This window comes from Poecilia reticulata, chromosome 14, assembly GCF_904066995.2.
Source record: "Poecilia reticulata chromosome 14, P_reticulata-male-v2, whole genome shotgun sequence".
NCBI classification, from domain to species: Eukaryota; Metazoa; Chordata; class Actinopteri; order Cyprinodontiformes; family Poeciliidae; genus Poecilia; species Poecilia reticulata.
This window is the reverse complement of record NC_088843.1, coordinates 13,216,653-13,235,852: the sequence shown is the minus strand read 5'-3', so window position 1 is coordinate 13,235,852 and position 19,200 is coordinate 13,216,653. Positions and strand designations below refer to the sequence as shown.

At 39.4% G+C, this 19,200-nt stretch overlaps 1 protein-coding gene across 1 annotated transcript in view; it reads right to left on the bottom strand.

The window, feature by feature from the left end:
- Positions 1–2,972, bottom strand: part of LOC103475882 (seizure protein 6 homolog) — a 114,597-nt gene extending 111,625 nt beyond the window's left edge. Inside the window, exon 1 of the mRNA XM_008427824.3 lies at positions 2,547–2,972. Coding sequence (XP_008426046.2) covers positions 2,547–2,631 — 85 coding nt within the window. The 5' untranslated portion in view covers positions 2,632–2,972. The remainder of the gene's footprint in view (positions 1–2,546) is intronic.
- Positions 2,973–19,200: the final 16,228 nt, after the last annotated feature.

Genomic DNA, 19,200 nt, shown 5'->3' with positions numbered 1-19,200 from the left:
TTGATGAGGGTTTTCATGAATATTATTAGCAGGATTGGAAATTATGACAGGTTTGCTCAGTTTTTCCTACTTTCCTTGAGCATAATAATAAAAAAAAAGAAGAAATCTTGCATGAAAATGTTAATGATCTCTAAAAGCAGAGGAAACATTCCCATCTTCATAAAGATCCTCATTCCGATGGAAGTCTGTGTTTCATGACACGAATTCTCACACGACAGTCTAATCCGACATATTGAAAAATATGCAAATATCCTGTCAGCCACAGAACATTAATTGCCTATCGTTTTATTAAGCAAATGATTAATTAAGAAATTAGTGGAAATGACTCTGTTTGCATTGTATTTTTCTTAACAATATAATGTGAGAGTGCAGCATGCCGGTGGAAAAAAATGATTCCTTATTCGCCCCACCCCCCAAAAAAAATAAAAAATCAGACAGTCAGTGTCTGTATTCCCTGCTGGGTAACAGACTGAAAGCAAGTTTATAACAACAAGAAGCACCAAATGAGAAATTAGCGCCTATTCTGAGTTAAAACGCTAATTATTTATGTAGATGAGCATTTCCATTAAGACCTTTTGACAGTGATAAATCATCAAACCCTCTGGGTTCAAAAATTAAAATGCCCACTTCAGAGAGTTTATCAAAGTGTGAGTGATTGTTTACTAAGCAACAGCCCAGAGTTCACTAATGGAACACAGTTAGATATTATTTTGCTAAAAAATAAAAAAAAATAGGTTGTGCATTTGTCTCTGCAAGCCTTCTACCTCGCAACATCGTATGGCATTCAACTGCTGAGCCTGTGTTTGTTCGAACAAGTTAATCGACATTTAAACTATTTCAATCTCTTCTCTGTGTGTTTGCTTCTACCCTAAGTAACTTGATTTGCTTGCCTACGCCTCTGAAAGTCTATTCTGCATTGATGCAGCCCCAACTTCCCTCCTCCACCTATTCACTTAAGTGGCGTTCTATTTAGAGGACCAAATATTATCTCCGGCTGCCATGAAATTACAGCTAATGATTATTTGAGGAGTCGGAATGTAATTAGGAATGTGTGTTGGTAACCTTTGTGAACCTATTCTAGGGTTTTAAAAAGTGACAGTCGCATGTTACTCCCGTGTTTTAAAGTCCTTTAAATGAGAAACTGTCAGCATGAGTGGAGTTTTCTCCATCTGCAGCTCCTCCGGCACCTGTTGCTGTGCACTGCCTGTCAGGTGACTGAAATAAGGGTTTTTGTTTGTTTGTTTGTTTTGTTTTGTTTTGTTTTTTGTTCTTGTAAAATCTGAAAGGACACAAAAATGTGTGTTACAGATAACATTAAAATTACTGTAATAATCAATATATCCTAATTGCAGCAGTAGAAATAATTATTTTACTTGAATTTTAATTATTTGAATTAAGGTTATTTTTTTATTGAATATTTATTATTTCTTTCAGATCAGTGAGACAGATGAATGTTACACACAGAGGATGTTTAAAGGCGTCAGTTCAATTGTTGTGGGTTTACATAGATTAAATGTACTTATTATGCGTGAAGATCGGAAAAAAAGTCGAAGAGTTATGAAACTGCCTCCCATTAAACAGATTTGATCATTTTTCTCATGTTTCACTTTGCTCTCAAGTAGTTTCAACGTGTCGCTGAAATGTTGGTTTGATTTATTTTAAAGGCAATCTGTGCTGGTACTTTACTAAGTGTATATTGGGAATACTGTCGAAGGGTTGATGGCTAAAGTGTGGTGACAGGCAGAAACACAGATGGGGCAAAAACAAACAAACAAAAACAAAAAATAACAGTTATACTGATGAAGAGGGGAAGCAGATTCGGACCAGTGGGAAATAATTAGGACAAAACTACTGTGCACGAATCTGTTGCCGCTTCCCCACTCGACTGTGTCAAACAGCTTGGTCAATAATCTTCTGCAATTCCAGAGGATTAGAGTCTTATTAAGGAGCACCGTCTGTCACATGGACCCTCAGTGGCAAAACAAGTCACTTCCTAACTGTGCAGCCGGGCTTTCAGAGGGAGCGATAAACACGCAAAACGCGCGGCGAGGTAAATGATCGCATTAGGTGGAATATGCTCCATAACGGTGTTTGCTTTGTGAGAGTCTTATTAAGTTCACCTCTACCCCTGGGGCTGTTTTCAGACTTGTGATTAACAGTATTGCTGTTATGTAACCGAGTGCTGAACTCATTCTACCCTCCGGCAGAATGTGAGGGATCTATAACTTGTAATTGGGCGCATTCCGAGAGCCATGGGACTAATTTAGCACGTAAAATGTTGCAAGGAGTGCTTTAGATTGGGAAGATTTTCAGGGGATTTTTAATTTTTTTAAATTTTTTTACCGTCCCTTTTTAAAGATAATACATTAAAGTCTTGTACGTTTAACATTCACACTTGTAGATCTGGACATCGTCAGCCCGATGCTCCTGTCCAAGCACAGAGCTTGTTTTTTTGTGTGTTTTTTTTTTCTCCACATCGCCTTTTATAGTTCAGCAGAGAGGAAACAACCTTCACAAAAAGTGCGAGCGGGAAGCCAAGTTCTTACCTTCTCCGTGGATTTGAGCGATTACAGCAGCGAGAGCCAAAACCGCGAATAGAGTCTTAAACTGGCAGCAACGTCTCATGCACATGTCGGCGAAAGTCGAGGTTTTGTCTTTCTTCCCGGCGTGAAACTGAACGTCCGTGTGTTACAAAAAAAAAAAAAAGAATAACAGAGGTACTTCCAGTGGCCGGCGAACGACAGAGAAAATATGTATGTATGAGCAAGGCGAGGATTTGCAAAACCGTTCTGCTTCCTGGAATAATTCGCTGAGTGAAGAGGGTCGGGAATAATCAAGTGGATCGCGGAGGTCCTGTTTTAATTTGGACGCGCGGTAAGCGGATTCCTGGCTGTGGGAGCTGTCGGCAACAGAGAGAGAGAGAGAGAGGAGAGGCAGTTCAGCACCGCGGACAGCTCCTAGCGTCTGCGAAAGGAACCGCCTCCAACAACTTAGTCGGAGGAGTTAAGAAAAAAAAAAACATTCCGCCCTGTTTCTTTACTCTCCTGTTAGATGTAATCAAGCGAAACGATTTTTTTTTCTTATTTCAATTTGCTTTTAATCACACAGTTATAATCAGGTAGAACAAAAGCAGTCAAAATAGAAGTTTTATTATTATTATTATTATTATTATTATTATTATTGTAATGCCAAACGAGCAAAAGCAGTCTTATGTCTGCATTTGAGATAAAGTTTGAGGTAGAACTGGTTTTTCCTCACTATCCGACATGAAATCAAACTCATATCAGTTAGAATCACCAAAGTTATATTTACCGAATGCCAATTAATCTGTTTTTTTTTTCATTATTATTTATTTATTTATATCCTTTAGTTTCTTGGAACTCAAAAGGTTTGCATTTGACTTGGGTAAAATGTTTTTGGCATCATTCAACAAGCTTTTCGCAACAGTCTATTGCAATTCTGACCCGTTCTTCTGGGGGAAAATACTGACTAGTTACTGACTGGTTAGATTTGTAGCCCGTCTGGTTAGCACCATCTTAGCTCCACTCTCAACTTTTCAATGGGATTTGAGATCGAGGTTTTGTGGTTGTTAGTCCAAAATTGACTCTCTCCTCTTCAAGTTACTTAAAAACTTCCATTGGGGGATTTTACATCCAAGTGCCTTTAATGATGCAGTCAGAGTAGTGGCTTCTTCTTGTCTGATTGACCTTTCAACAAGGAATATAGACACTTTCTTTCTGGCTCTGGCAAGTGTTCTGGGTCTTATATATGAATCTTTTGTCACCAACACATAATCATCACATCTCCAACCTGAATGAATGTGATTTCTGTACATTCCCATGCTGTCTGTACTTCCTTAAAAACATTCAAACAGATCAACATGTCTTCTTTGGGCATCTTTAATTTGTGCTCAGGAATAAGCCAGACTTGTTTGACGTAGAACCAGTTTTTCCTCGACGCCAGACGTCAAATCAAAGTCAAATGTTCCTGTTTCAGACATCGTCACTCCCTGACATCTTGCCTGTCGGCCATGGTGTTTGCTCATGTGAGCTGATCAGCTAGATTCTTGTGCCTCCTGTGATGTCGTCAATTTATCCACACAAATAAGCAGAATAAGCAGGTTTTTCCACCAATGCACTATAAAATCCTTTGGCGGGAAACAGTACTGCACTGGTGTGTGTTTTGTTTATCGTCAGCATCGTACATTTTTCAGCAAAAAAAAAATCACCACTGAATAGCATCTTTAAGAAAAATAGTCAGATCAGCACACATCTTCTATATGACTATGAAATTTTGAATTTGAATTGTGTTGCAGAACATGCTGTGATCGTTGTTGCGTTACATTAGGACCTTTCGCTGTGCTGCTGTATACAGTCACTGCTTTAAGATGCAGCAGGAGGGCTCGGACATGTTCAATAGAATAAAAAAAAAAAGAAAGAAAAGGGGGTTAAACAAAAGATTCTGCCAAGAAATCCAATATTGATCCTGGCCGAGTCCGGTTATATTCTTGTATGCTACGCACTGTTGTCCACACCAGCGTTAAATTGAATTTTTTTGTTCTTTTTTTTTTCATTTCTAACCCTAAATTTATCACATACCATTATGACCATTTATTTCACCTCTGCCCTATACAGAAGCCAGGAGAGCGGCTGAGTCAATTTTTTTTTCTTCTTCTTCTTTTTCTCTATAGTTCAATTCCCAGTAAAGCGTAGACCCCGCTGTGCGTGATAAGCCCCGCAGTGAGACATTCCTCAGGTGCTGGAAATAACCATGCCTTGCTCCGAGTCTGTTAGGTCACTTTTCTGTCCCCCATTTCACATTTGGTTTATGTCTCGGGACTGTAACAGTTTGCCACTGAGATGTATCTGGCCGCTGCCTTCTAATGAATAAAGTGGTGTTGTTAAATCGGCGACTGTGAGTAAACCTGTAAAATACAGCAGGCACGGCAGCAACCAGAGTCTGAGTATCATGTAATGAACAACAGGAGGAGGAGGGGTGTAAGTAGCACCCTGGACTACAATCGCAAACATGCACGCATTTTATTAGGATTTTATGTGACACAGCGTAGCATGTAATTGGGAGCTGAAAAAATGATATATGATTTAAATTTTTTTATTCATATGCAAGTCTTATAGAAGTAAAAACGAGAAAGAATTGCAGCGCGATTCTGTTCGGCCCGTCAGTCCACGTTTTAGCTGCAAGTCTTTTGGGTTACGTCTCCACCAGCACATCTACAGGCTGAGGTTTTCCGCCCATTCCTCTCTGCTGAATCGACCAAGCTCAGTCGGTTTGAACGGAGAACATCAGTGACCACTGGATATTCATTTTATTCTCAATTTAAACGATTCTGTACCATCCTGCTGGAAGTTAATCCCACATCTTCTGCAGTACCCAACATGTTTCCCCCACAGGTCTATATTTCATCCATTTTTCTATCCGTCTTTGCCTGTGTCTTCTGACGGTTCACTCAGAAGACAAACATCCCCTCAGCATGGTGCTGTCACCATCATACTCAGGACGGTGATTTCAGTGTGTGTGTGTTTTCTGCTGTGCCCCACCATTTCTGGAATGCACAACTTTTTTCTGTCTCGTCTCCCATATTCATTTTGACGGTGCTGTTTGTCTTGCAACAACTCCATAAAGGAAAGTTTTGTGAAGGACAATAACTGTAGATGTCCTGTTATTAATAATCCTCAGACCTGAGATGTGGATCTCAGCAACTCGTTGGTGCTTCTCCGTACCAAGGCTTTTAGTTAAGATATAGCTACGTGCCATACTTCTTCCTTTTCCGCAACGTTATCCCTAATAACCTGTCGATTCGGTTCCTTGGCCTTTATGATGAAATTTGTTCAACAACGTTCTTTGAAAACCTCTGAGACCTTCCCAGAACAGATGGATTTATAAACCGAGTTTAGGTTTCATGGAGTTAGAGTCTGTTTTCTAACCGAGTGACCTCTAAAGGCATTTGGCCAAACTGGATTTTATTCAGGAGAGTCAGAATGCGGTGGCCTGCATAGAAATGCACGGCAACGTTTTCAGTTTGGAAACCATGTATTATTTTACACATACTTCATAGTTATGATGCCCTTTGTGTTACATACAAACAAATTGAATTTTGTTTTTGTAGCGTGACAAAACATGAACCTTTTTTTTTTTTTTAAACGATATGAAGCCTTTGCAAGGTGCCGTATATTGTGATTGTGTTTAGGACCGGAGATGAGAGGGCTCTGCCTTTAACAACATAAGGCTCCCGAACCGCCTCAAACATTAGTAGTCTGAGCTCGCGTTACCCGCGTGACTATTGTATAACACATTTGTAGAAGGATTCTTTTTCCGACATGGTTTGGCAAACAAATATCCTGTGCGCTGCAATTTTTGAGCATAGCCTCAAAAAGAATAAGGCTGTAAAAGGAAGCAAAAACATTTCAAGTAAAGCTCGACAAGAGATGCAGCAGTGTGGGGAAGAAAGAAAAGTTTTTCTCTCTCTCTCTTTTTTTAAACATGTAATCATCTAAAACTGTTCTCGCAACGCTCGAATCTAGCATCAAATGCCGTTCCTTTAAAAACCGTTAACAAGACGAGCTTATTGGTTTTGTGTGGGCAGAACTGTGTCAGACTGCTGCAAGGGGGAAAAAAAAACTCCTACAAGCACCAAAGGTCAGTTGTTTTTTACATGCCGTGGGTCCACCTCTGACCTCCATGTTAAGTGTGAGCATGTTGGAAAACTAAATGAAGCATGAATCCAAATGTTGGAACAAACCTTTTGTTTATCAGAAAGCATGATGAAAATGAAATATGCATAAGGGATTTGCTAAACGAGCTTGATGAAATCTGTTTTCATCCTCTGTAATATGAATATTAGATATATTATTAATATAGCGTGTTTGTCATTGGACCACGTCTACTAATGTAGGTCACCTTGTGCTGTTAAGTTGCAAAAAAGTTTAACCAGTAAAATAATGAGACCCCTGCACTCTTTTCACCTCTTCAGTAACTTCTGCTCAATTCAAAGCATCAACACTATTTCAATGTTGCTTCTGCGGAGAGAAACGAGAAGCAAACTGTATTATGTATTTCTCCCCAGGACTGCTTCTCTGTTGCGTTTCTCGCACTCAAACAAAGCAAGTTGGAGTCGGCCGGCCCGCATTCGTGGGCAGTTTTGCAAAAGACATTCAAAGACATTGTGAAAATGAAAAGCGTTTTAGGAGCAAGAAAGGTGGTTGAGGCAGGATTGGAGAATAAAAGCACAGGCGGGGAGCAAGAGCCCGGCTGCACAGGAGAGAACTGAAATATGCATGTGTAAGCAGGTGCCGTTTCAAAAACAAGACCACTAATTCTAAAAATAAGATGTGTCCATTGGAAGCAATAAAAATGTACACCTGCTTTACTCCACCATAAGCTACACAGGATGGGTTATCATCTGTCAGCTTTTTTTTTCTCCCCCCCCTCTGGGAATCAGCAGCCTGGAAAAAACACAAATCTTATTCCGGAAATATTATGAGTGTCATTTCCATTACATGTAGCCATTTTTTTTTTTTTTTTACATTATTTTCCCTTTTTTCCTCTGCCTTCTTTTTTTTTCCTTCCTTGTGTTGACATTTCTCTCAGGTTCTATTTGACTTTGTCTCACTTTGCCTCTCCTCTGTTGCTGTGCCAGTTGTCTCTCTTTCTTTTTTTACTAAATTTATCTCGGTTCCCCCATCGTCCCTTTTCCTTCCCGCATTCCCAAATGTGGACATCGCTTCTTTGCATCACTCCCATAACTCCCCGTGGCCTGACTAAGGAAAAAAATAAATAAATAAAAAATCTCTAATAGTGCAACCTTCTCCTCGGTGAAGCTCGATGGAGCCATAAAGCAGCCCTGAGGTCTAGTTGGCAGCCAGATGGTTGCAGTCGAGCTTTCATTCTGCTAATGGGTATGGGGGGGTTAGAGGGGGGCAGAGCAGTTAATGAAAATCAGACCCTTGAAATGAAATGACCAATGTCCCAAGGTAATGAGGCACACATCGGCAGCGAGCTTTTACAAGCATTAAGGTAATCTTAGATGGCAGGATTATGTAAAAAACGTCTTATGATGGCTGTTCATTAGATTGCTCGGGACGTACTGATTATTATACAGCATGCTCAGCTAACAAACACACTCCCATTGACTCAGGGCACTGTCTGCGATGTTTAGATTGACTGGCTTTGCTAATAAGTGCTTCACCCAAGCAAGGCTGTGCGCCAAATGCTATCAATGAGCGTCTGCCCACGCAGCATTACAGCCTCCAAATTACAGCTCATGTCACAGGCGGCAACAATATCACAGTAACATTACACACAATAGCATGCAGGGCTAATCATCGTGCATTACATTCACAGATCTGAACCGTGACCCCTTTCAGCCAACAATCACAATTAGAGTCAAATCTGTACGGCGTTCGCCATCATTTAGCGCCATTTCTCCTGCATTAGTCTGCTTGGTCAGACACTGAGATTGAGGGGAAATTCAGTCTGAAACTGAGGGGAAAGAATATCAGACTTTGCAGAGGGGGAAGTAATATATACCTGATTCAGCACAGTTAGCAGCAGAAGCAGCAGCAACACATACACACTGATGCAATTCATTCCCCAGTTGATGCTTTTTTTTTCTTTTTTTCTTCTTTCCCCTTACTGGTTTTCCGCTGTAGTTTTCTTCTTTGGATTGTTTATTCAGTAGATTTTGAAGAATTGTAATTTTTGGGAAAAGTATAAATGATTGCTACGAAAAAAAAAAAACATCTTTAGGTCTAATCACACAGAAAGGAAAAGTGTTTGTGTGTGTTTCAGCTTCAAAACTGCGAAGAAGATACATTTGACAGAGTTTGTTTTGTATCTTTTTTTAATGATTTTTTTTGTAGGAAAACATCATCCGAACAGCTTGATTGGCCAATTTTGAAAGCCGCTTTTCTTCTTGTTTTGAAACTTTGTAAATTATATGAACAACAGGATTATTTCCTTCCACACCTTCAATCAGTCAAATCTAATCACGAAAGGGAAGATTTTAAAGTCTAAATCAGTGTCAGTTTTGCTTTTCAGCATTTCCGGCACGTCCATAAAAACAAACGGATTCCTGAACGCAAAATACATGAGAAGGCAAATAATAAAGGGGAAAAAAGTGTATTTTTTGTGTTCCTTAATCTTTACAAATTTCTCTTATGCTCAAATTAAGCTTGCCAATTTTTACTAAGCACAGTAGGCAAGAATTTGCAATACTTTTCAAGTTATAAAACAATAAAAGAGACAAAGGCAAAGGATGACATTAATCTTAGGTATTCTGTGCAGGTTTCAGACAGCATCTTCTTTAACAGTTCCTACTGACACAAAAGTGCTCAGCTTTAACACTTTTGTTTAATAAAACAAGTACATTTATTGCCAGACAAATGCAATTTGAAAACCCTTTTCTGTAACAATGTAACCATCCACTGGGCTCATAGCCTGTGCAGGTCACCACCCCAGAGGTGGCAGAAAGACAGTAATTTAAAGTGGAGATTATTAGAACCTGTGCTAATTCTGACAGCACATTTGTATTTAATTTCAGTCACAGCCGTTTGACCAAAACGTAATTTGGTTTCTGTCACATTCCTATATCTGTAGAGATTTTTTGGTTTTAATCTAATTTTAGTCAGTTATTCCTTATTACATTTTACTCCGCTAAATTTCCTCTCACTTTATTCAACACGACTTCAAAGGGACGACTTCTCAGGTCCTTTTACGACTTGAAGGGAAATCATTTCATTCACCTAGAAGACGTCCGAGAATGGGACGGAATTAGTTATAGAAAACTATAGTCTCTCCGTTTCACACGACTTTCATTGGATCTTATTGAGTTTCGTCTCCCTGCAGTATTTTAGGCTTGTTTTGTTTGTTGATGAAAGTGGCAGTCATGTCTGTCATCATTCTAACTGACTTCTTAATCTAGTTTTAGTAGATTAATTGTATGTAAAAAAAAAAACCTGATGAAATTTTTGTGAAATATTATAATTGGATGAATTTACACTCTCTAGCTCCTATTTGACTTATTGTACTTATTTGTCTCAGTGCCAGTTGTCTTTACGTTTTAATAGAAGTGAGTGGGTGATATTGCCAAAAAAATTATATCACAGCATATTTGTATATATATTGGATTTGCCCAAACAAATAAGAAAACTCAAAAACTTTTTTCTTTTTTTTACTTTTTTATAAACAGTCACCAGAATAAAAATATATTTTTCAAATGGATTTATTTTATCACATGCATTTATTTTTTTTTCTAATATTTTCCTCTCTATCAATCTGACACACCCCTACTTTTTAGCCGCTTTGACTGTAAATACTAGTAGGTTCAGTTTCGGGGTTGAGTTTTTGTGGGCGTTCTTGTGTGTATCCAACTTAGTTCAATTCAAATATACTTTATTCGTCCTGAGAGGAAATTAAGTATTATTGTAACTCATGTCATCCAAGTATCTTCAAAGAGTAGTTGTGGATAGTGATGCTGGAAGTAGAAAGGATCTGGAGCAGTCAGTTTTACATCGACTCCAACGAGGCCTCTGACCGATGACTGTTGACATATCTGTCTCATGACTGACAAAATGCACTAAATTCTCAATTCCCAGGGAGAAGAGACTATATTCCACAACAATATGTCCTGGATGTCACAGCCATTGTTGCATGCACTGCTAATGCACCACATTTGATTTTGCTGCTCCTTTTCAAATGTCTGCCTGGTCGTATGGTGAGGTAGCTGGGGGAGAGAGATGTTGCGGTCTCAATGGGAGAGCTGGTTTGAACTTGTTCCTTCTCTCTCTGCAGTTTGGTGCTGCTCTACATGCACAAAGTCTCCTTTTTAAGTCCCCTACAATTGGGGTTGTAGTTCAGGTGTTACTGGAGCTTTTGAGATGCTAATGAGCTGTTTCCAGTTACAAAAAACAATGTCTTGTTGGAACAGTTATTCATCATAGCAACTGTCCAAAAAAAATAAAAAAATAAATAAATACAATCTTTCAAGCTGCACGGCATCCAAAACCAGAGGGAATAATTGTCCAAATAAGCAACGCCACAACTGACAATATTATGAACTAAAGTCTACAAAATCAGAACTAATGTTACTCCAGCATGCTGCCACCTTGAGCAGCACAATACTAGATGTAGAAAATTAACTCATAAAGAAGCGATTTCCTTCCCTGACTACTTACATGATACCAATATTTGATAAAGACAATTAATGTGCATGTGTTCCTTCTTCTTCTCTTGGATCCGTTGTTGTCTTCAACTTTTTAAAAAGTGTCGTAGAGAAATGAGGATTTGCGTCGCATCAGATTATGTTTCAGAAACAGAAAACTGCGACAAATTAAAGCTCCTAAAACACTCTGGTCGACGGAAAGATAAAAATAACATAGAAATAACATCCAATGTCTCTTCTCATTAAATAAGAACCCTCAAATATGTGCAGTGTGGCACAGTTGTTAGCACTGTTGCTTTGAAGCAAAAAGGATCGGAGGTTAAATTTTGGTACAAAGTTAACATGTTTCACTCAGCATTCGTGGGTCTTCTCTGGGTGTGGCTTCCTCCCACAAAATATTCCCTTTCAGAGTAATTGGTAACGGTAAATTAGTGTGACTGTGCTTCTCTGTGATGGACTGGTGACCTCTCCAGGGTGCAACCTGGATGCAAGGCTTGTTTTTGCATTAACATGGAAAACAAAATGTCTTCAAATGAAATCTATTTTGCAATTACTTAAAAAAAATTGGTGGACAATTTCCGACTTTTGAAAACTTGACATGCAAGTGATAATGACTTTACCCAAAGAGGAAAGAATCTAATTTCCTACTTACATGCTGCACACTTCCGATGACGATGCCCGTGGAATAGCTTGGTTATTATACACGCTGAATAAATATTAGGAAAAAATGTAAATATTAAAAATGACACGCATTTAAATACATACTGTCTTTTTAACTGAGAAATATTTAGTCAAGATAATGTTATTACAGAAACTTCCAATAATTAGATGAAAATATATATATACATATACATATAACCACACTCCTATAAGGGACTTCTTCATTGTGTATTACATACGTCTAATGCAGCCTCTTTGGTTGATTAGCAATGCTTAGTGTGTTTTTTCTGCAGTGACAGGAAGCTGAATATATTAGCAGTTTAACAGGAATCGACCAAATCCTTTGAGAATCTAATATTTGTGTATTGTCTCCAGTTTATTTTTAGATTTTCTTTTCTCTCTACTACTTTAATCAACTATTTCCCGGTTATTTCTTTGTTATGACCCAATTTCCAGAGAAATATGATGTTTCTTCTTCATCAGCTCATGGCAGCCATGTAAAAAAAAAATAGTTTGGTGTAGTTTGTAGCATTGTGTGCTGTCTTCCTTCATACCCCCACCCCCCACCTCCACCCCGCTCCTTGTTGTGCACCTCCTGCTCGCAGAGCCCAGTTAATTGCACATTCCTCATTACCATGTATTGGAAAAGAGATCCCTCTGAGCCTTTCCGCTTTACAACAGACAGTTTTTTTTCTCTTTTTTTTTCCCAGGCATTCTGTACACATCCATCTTCAGCAGCTCGTTGGGGGGAAACGGTTAAATCGAGCTCCATCCGACTTCTGACCTCAAATAATGAATCTCTCCAACTACATCCTCAAGTCAAATCCATCCCAGGTGAGAAAACATTCTAATTTTCTTTCAATAACAAACTGTGTGAAAGCAGCATGGGTGATTCTCCTGCTCTGCCTGAGTCTCAACAGCGGGAAATGGCGGGAATGTGGCCCCCCCAACCCCCGAAGACGAAGCTGCATCTGTTAACCCTCCTGATTATTGCTTCCATCGGACGACCGGCCCCGAAGCAGCGTCTGCCCAGTCATGCGGGGCCGTGCCAATAGATTCAGCAGACTATGGTAATGAGCCTGAAAGGATTCCCAAGCTCAGTGCTGTCACTTTGATGACTCCAGAATTAACACTGCACTAGAAATTCCTCACACCTGCTGCAATAACACTCAAGATAGAGAGGGGGGAAGGTGTCTTTGGTAACATGGTTACAAGAAAATTAATGTAACCCCTCTTGTCAAATGTAATTAGAGGCATAGTGGTGCCGATATGGTGCAGTGAATGTTTTGAAAGGGTGAAGCAGGAAATTATTGCTGCAGGGAGAAACTCTTTTTTTTTTTGCCCTGATAACGGTGCTCTGTTTTGCTGCCGTGGAGGCATATGTCAGGATGTGGGGTTTTATGCATAGGTGTGATACAATAATGGGTTATTTTCTCTTTTTTTTTTTTTTTAAATGAGGGCATTAATTGTCAAAACAACACACAGAGGAGCACAACGAGCTTCTCTGTGCATGCAGTACCTTCCACTTTTGAACTTTTTCCACAATTTGTCACATTGAAGCAGCAAACTTCAGTGTGCTCTTTGGGACTTTCCTGTTATATATCAACAGAAAGCAGTGCATGACTGTGATGTGGAAGGAAGGCGGCACTTTTTTTTTAAATTTATTTATTACAAATGAAAATCTCAAAAGTCTGTTCTGCATTTGTATTTGACTTCCTTTAATCAAAAAACTCTAAGTAAAACCCAGGGCAACCAGTCACCTTCACAAGTTACCTACTGGGTAAATATGTACCTGAAATAGTGATTTAATGTGATAAGAAAGCTTGTTGGTAAATATGAATTGTCTTCCACATTAGAAAGGCCAAAGAACACAGCAGGCAGAAAAGCGCAAGATTTTCCATTTGGGACAAAAATTCTACTTTTTGGCCCAACTGCAAATTATTACGTAGCACGTGACCTTAAGCAACATTCTTTCCTCTGTGAAACATGACGGTGGCAGCTTCATGCGATGGGGGATGCTTTCCTTTAGCAAGGACAAAGGAGATGGTTACGGTTAATTTGAGGATAGTGGGAGCTAAACACATAAAAAAATGTAAGGGGCTACAAAAAGCTGAAGGTGGAGGCTCCTCTTCCAACAAAACCATCATTCACAAACATGCAGAGGTAGCCTGGTAAAAACCAGCCCCTGGTTCTACACTTGGCTTCGTACGGATGGGCCTGGACCTTTGGCTGTTGGGAAATGATTGCCTGTCGGAGGCGTGGACTCTCTTGAAGTCTGAGTTTTTACCCAATCGCTAATGTTTGTCTGTGACGGAATGTGTCAGTTCGACGCTAAGAAGCTTATTAGAAATAATGGCTGTGCTGTAAACAACCATATCTTCCACTGTGAAGAGAGACGTGTCAAGCCGAACATGATGGCTGTTCATGTTGATTCTGTATTCAAAACCTCAAATTGATGGTGGACTAAAAGCAACAACTTGGGCATTGATGGACAAATCTTGATTTTTATTTAAATAATCTCTGCAAATAAGAAAGTTTTTCCTTCTTTCTTAACAATTTTAAGTGAAACAACACACAAAAATTCTGTTAATCTGATTTACTGTGATTCTGCTGATTCAAGATAGATTACCCAGCATTCCCTTCTTCTTTCTGAGGCCTCCATTAAATGTAACCACAGAAAGTTTAAGGGACCTGAATGAGATGTTATTGCAATAGCCTGCAGGCCTGACCCCTTTGGTGTAAAACCAAAGCTTTTTGTGTCTTAAAATGTCCTAGATTGATAATCCCAACAAACATCTGTGGCCAAACTTCAAAATTACAGTTCGCAGATGCTCGTTTAAGTAGTCTGAGCTATTGTCAAGCTGCTAAGAGCAAAAATGTCAGCCTCCAAATGTACAAAACTAGTGGAAACACACCTTAATATATCTCTGGCTATAAATGCAGCAAAACGTGGTTCCCCAACGGGGGGCTGAACATTTTTTTTTAGAAAGCATAAATCCATTTTATGTCCCATAAAATCCCATAAAAATGCACCGAAGTTTATGGATGTAAAATGACAAAACGGGGAGGAAAATTGTCCCTAAATACCTTAGCAAGGCTCTGCTTTAGTGAAAAGTTAGTGTTTCATCCCTCCTGCACACTCAGACATTTTACAAATTTGGTGACATGTTGCCCCACGTCCACAACTCTGTTCACCGACTCTCCTCTTCCCCTCCACCCCCTCTCCTTGACCTTCTCTTTTCATTAGTCAGAGTGCGTCTCATGCCTCTGAGCATGCTGATAGTGCACGGCTCCAAGGCTGCATTTATCATGATGATAAAGCACTCCCAGACAACAGCCAAGTATCTCAAGGCTAGTGGCCGCGGTACCTGACAAGTGACAACGAGTCACACAAACAGTTCCACCTCCGTCCTCCGCCTCTCCCTCCTCCCACCGAGACACACGCCGCAGCTAGATGGTCACAGGTTGTCGCCTAATGTCACACAGGCCCCTAATGAGAAGCTAAGTGCACACGAAAGGCGGGTGGCTGTACATGACAGCGGATGTGCCGCTGCACCAACGCGCGACGCGCACGCAGCATCCATTGTGCGGAATGTGGGGGTTGACAGCGACATCCTGCAGACCCTGAGTCACTGAAATGCACGTCTTGCCGCTTTCGCTCCAGCTTTCATCTTTGCCCACTGTTCACCTCACTTTCCTTTCAATTCAATGGCTTTTTTTTTCCCTCCACTCTCAGCCAGAAAGGTGCTGTCTACCTCTAAAGAGCCACAGCCTGCAATCACCGCTCTGCTCTCAGACTCAAACTGACAACTAAGATGACAGGGAAGTTATGTTGTTCTGTTCAAAAAGGTATTAGCAATTGCTCTAATGGAGAAAAAAAAGGGTGGGTGGGTGGGCTGGTGGATGGGGAGTGGGGTTCTGAATTCCAACCCAATCTTTCTATTTTTTTTTTATTTTTATTTTTTTTCCTTTTGAGTCACAATTGAATTTCATATCTGATGCCATTGTTCTTCTTAAACACGCGTCTGGTAATAATTAAGAAAGTGTATTGTTCGTGCAAAGACATTTCAGATGAAAAGGCTTGAAAATCAATTTTACTTTACCAACGCGGAGTTTGATGTCTCCTGTTCCTCCTTACTAAATCCTGCTCCTCGCTCAAAGCCTATCTCTGCTTCCTCTCACAAACATACACACACACGCACACACACTCACACATGTATTCATCACTGACGTGACAGGCTGACTGAACCCTGCCAAGATGTAAAGGACATTTTTCTACTCTAAGCTACAAAGCTTATCAACAGTATTTTGCCGTGCGCTGACACATTTGGTGCTTTTATCAACATCATCACGTGTTTTTTTTTCCTATCTATGACACCACGAACCTATGACTTCACTCCCACGCTTCAACAGTTATACAACACAGTTATTGAAATAATTTCACGGTGAAAGTCGTTACTTTTTAATTTGCAGCAGAGGGGAAGAAAAAAATTCTCATGTTTTGATCAAAATATCTGGACTACAGCTCCTGTTGATAACTTTTTTTCTACATTTTTTTTTTCTTTCTTACATTGGCGTGGCGTTTATGGTCCTGAAGGAATTTATTTGCAGACACAAGCATGCATCTCACCTTAAAGAAATATTTTTGACATGCCATTACCTCACCAGTGTATGGTAATTGTAGTGAAAGGCACCAAGCAGGAATTGGCCTCTTGACGGGAAAAGCAAGGTTTCTGAGATGCCTTGACTTTTTCATATATCTTGTTGAAGAAGCAAACGGTGCATCTTGAAGGAGGGAGTGATGGAGGCTACACAGAGGTAATCGAGGACCTTGAAGTGTTTCTGAAATAACAAATGTCAGGCAGGATGAATGGTCACTCTATCACCCCCCCAACCCCCATCTTCTCCAGATGCTGTCAGCTTAACAAATCATTTCCAAACATGCTGTTTTGTGACATCCTGAGACATATTATCCTACCTACAGGTTACATGGAAGCCTAAATGTATTTTTTTAAAACTAACAGAAAGTGCATCTTGATGGTCAGCATCCATTTGTTGGACCAAGTCTTGAGGAAAAATGTTCTACAACCATGTTTGATAATGTGACATGATGAGCACATGCATTCCTGTTTTTTGCAATATTGTCTATATCAGTATTTGCACATAAGAATTAGTTGTGAGCTCAATTAATTTAAGTTAAAACATGACTAATTCATGCTTCCAGTTCATTAAATATTTTTGAGCTAAATTCAGTCACAGCATGAGGTTAAAAAAAAATCTACATTGGTTAAGCGATACTGGTTAAAAATGTAAGGGGTCTTGGCACTAAATCTTGACTTAAAGGCACATTCTTGTTTTATTTACACATGTCAAATGTAATTACAGTGTACAACAAGAGCACATCACTAGTGTTAGAAATGTGAAAATGTGCAAAAATCAGAACATCATAGCAAAGTTAAAAATAAAACTGTATGTGCATCATCTATAAGCCATCATCTGACTTATGTCAGAGGCTTTAACTAAAACAAATCTTAAAGGTGAAGAATATTGATACCTACTAATAATTATACAAAAGTGCGCATTCTGATGAATGTCTGTTTAATAATCATGTTTTGTCAGAAAGTAAAGCAGTGAGATCTTAGTGTAAAACTGAACTTTTGCTGCAGATTAGATATTTATTTATGCCATTCAAGGATGGCCCCTGAAAGGACCCTGAAACGTCCCTAAAATTTTGGACAGGTATAAAACTCACAATCTCTTGTGTTGAAGAGTGCACAAAGTAAAACCTTGGTGTAACTCCACTTGTGTAGATGTAAGCAATTTATTCCAAGCAAAGAATATCGAAGGCGTACATTATTCTCAGCAGAGACATCAGATATTGAAATCACTGAAGTAAAATGTCAGAATAATTAGTAAGCACAATGTAAGATGTGAAAATATTGCAGGTCCAGAGCTATCAAGTCATTATTATAAAACTCCTGCATTTTTGCTGTTACTTACCCATTACACTTTCAGTCTTAAGAACAGATTGATTTTCTTTGGAACGTCTAAGAATTTTACAAACCTTCATCTTTGATTTGTTATGCAGGAAAATTGCACGATTGCATTAAATTGTTGTTTTTAATCTGTTTTGTTCACCTTTAAAAACATGCCTCGTGTTTTCAGGACTTGGTCATTTTCAGTCATTTGCCTTTGAATTCCTTTAAAGGACGTCCAATCTCTGTCACCGCAGCGATGAAATGGTCTCAGTCATTGTAAAATAATAGATTCCAACTGCAACTTGCACCTTTAATTCCCAACCCTCCGTAGAAATCTCGCTGAATTCCTGTTCTTTTCATATTTGCCTCCCGCCCCTCCTTCCTCTGCACCTCCTTCATACTCTCACATACGCCGATCTCCAGTGCCGCTTTATAAACAGCGTTTTCTTATAAGGCTGCTCCTGCATTCCTGATCATATCTCGCTATAGATGCTTAACACACACCTCTGTCAGCCCAGAATCCGAGGCTGTAAAGCCTCTCAACAACAGTTCCACAGCAATATGTCAGGGTCAGAGACCAGCGCTTTCTTATATTCTGCAGATTTTACAGTTTGAACCTGGTGAAAAATGTACTGTGTGACGTCTCAGCAGAAAATATCTCATTCGGCGCAGTAGAGCTGTGTGCTTTGTATTGCCAGCTGCGTTCTTTTGTTTCATGCTTCACTATTTCCTTTAATGTTCCCACACTGTGTGAGTACTTGGATTCTTAATGGCCTCCTTGTGTTACGCTCAGTGGAACAGTCAACAGAGGCATGATCTGGGTCCTTTTTGTATGCATTTGTGCTTTTTTTTTTATTATTTATTTCTTTCCCTCCTCTTCTCTTATTCAAAAAACATACAATACTGCTCGGTTGGCTCCCATGGCACTTTTGAGTTCTTTTTGTACGCCGTTGCTCGTGACAGAAACATGGTAGCTGAAAATACAAAGCGCCGCTGAATAAACATGATTAAAGGAAGCATTTCTGCTGCGGGAACATTTCAGGGTACGCAACACAAAGACAAACGACTTCCCGTCAAATCATAAAGAAAGTCCTTCAGTTTGTCTACAAAGAAAAATCTAATTAGGGAAAGATCGGTTCACGTGTCACATGTCAAGAGAATGTATTTCAAATTTGAAATCTAAAGCTGAAATCGACTAATATTGTGTTCTGTATTGCCTTCCGTCTTTATGGCCTACCTATAGTTAACTTGTGTTACATGTATGTTGTCCTGGATTCTTAAGCTGACTTATGATATTATTACTATTGTTTCATTTTTTACAAATTATGTCTGTTTAAAAGGACTTGTAGTTTTCCTTTAACTCCTGCTTTTAACCTGTGAGCA